General features: G+C 50.7%; 1 protein-coding gene across 3 annotated transcripts in view; it reads left to right on the top strand.

The window, feature by feature from the left end:
• PTBP1 (polypyrimidine tract binding protein 1) overlaps window positions 1–1,377 on the top strand; it is a 25,465-nt gene that overhangs the window by 2,588 nt on the left and 21,500 nt on the right. For all 3 annotated transcript variants that reach the window (XM_006764783.2, XM_015564621.1, XM_006764782.2), the window contains exon 2: window positions 661–691. In XM_006764783.2, coding sequence (XP_006764846.1) covers window positions 661–691 — 31 coding nt within the window. The remainder of the gene's footprint in view (window positions 1–660; window positions 692–1,377) is intronic.

Here is a 1,377-nt window from a genome sequence, read left to right on the forward strand (position 1 = left end):
GCCAAACCGGTTTTGGCCTAGGAGAGTTTTATGTTTGTACTGAGAGAGCTGGTGTGCAGTTGAGAACTGCAGGAACCTCAGCAGCCATGGTTTCTTCTCACCGTCCCTAGCTGGGCCTGGAGCAGGGAGAAAGTCCAGTCACAGGGAGCCAGGTTGATGAGTAACTGGTGTTAATTTTATCTGATTATTTCATCTTTGCTACCTCCTTCCTCTGGAGGATGCCATTCTTTGAACAGTTCCCTTGTTGAGTGCCTTTCTCATCCCCCTGGAGCTGTGACCTCAAGGCCTTGTCAGCTACCTTGTCACTAGTCTTCCCTGCTTGAAACATTTTCCAAGCATTTCCAGTTTTTAGAAAGCAAACAACAGCACTTCAGCTTTTAACAACAAGCATCAAGTGTCCCTCCTGGGGCTTTTGGAGGGGGTGTTTTTGTCTGGGGGCCTGCTGGGAGGGAGGGGAGCTAGAGCACAATGATGGCTCCCTTTTCAAGTTGAGATTAAAGGCACGGCAGCTCCTGCCCTAAGCTTACTAGTTCTCTGAGGACCTCATTGGGGGGACTGTGCAGCCACAGAAGCCCTTCGCTGGCCGGCCTATCCTGAAAGTCCCGGCAGTAGCTGCTGTAGTACACCTGCTAACATTCTTTTTTCTCTCTCTCTCTACAGCATTGTCCCAGACATAGCAGTTGGTACAAAGGTAGGCATTGCTGACTCTGCTACCCTGGTGCTGGCATGGCCTCTGATCTGGTGCTGCCCTTGTAGGCCCCTTCCCTCCTGCTGAGCACTGGGGCTTCTTCTGACAGCAGCGCTCCTGTGGTCTACAGCAGGGGTCCTCAAACTATGGCCCGCGGGCCACATGCAAATGCAAATATTGTATTTGTTCCCATTTTGTTTTTTTACTTCAAAATAAGATATGTGCAGTGTGCATAGGAATTTGTTCATAGTTTTTTTTTAAAAACTATAGTCCGGCCCTCCAGCGGTCTGAGGGACAGTGAACTGGCCCCCTGTTTAAAAAGTTTGAGGATCCTTGTGCTAGAAGCTCAATGCATGAAATTTGTGCAAGAGTAGGCCTTCCTTCTCCCAGTTGCTGGCACTGGCTTACCTCTGGCACCCAAGACCTGGGCTTCCCTTGCAGCCCTGCCTTTCTCTGGATAGTCATCTGGAAGGATATCCGGTAGGATGTTTGGTCTAATTAGCATATTACACTATTATTATTATAGACTAGAGGCCCGGTGTATGAAATTCGTTCCCGGGGTAGGGGGTGGGGAGGGTGTCCCTTAGTCTAGCCTGCGCCCTCTCGCAATCCGGAACCCCTCAGGTAGGGTCCCTACGCCTGGCTGGTGATCAGGGACTATTCGGGCTTTCCTTCCCCCAGATGGTGGG

This window comes from Myotis davidii, unplaced genomic scaffold (assembly GCF_000327345.1).
Source record: "Myotis davidii unplaced genomic scaffold, ASM32734v1 scaffold198, whole genome shotgun sequence".
In the NCBI taxonomy this organism is placed as follows: domain Eukaryota; kingdom Metazoa; phylum Chordata; class Mammalia; order Chiroptera; family Vespertilionidae; genus Myotis; species Myotis davidii.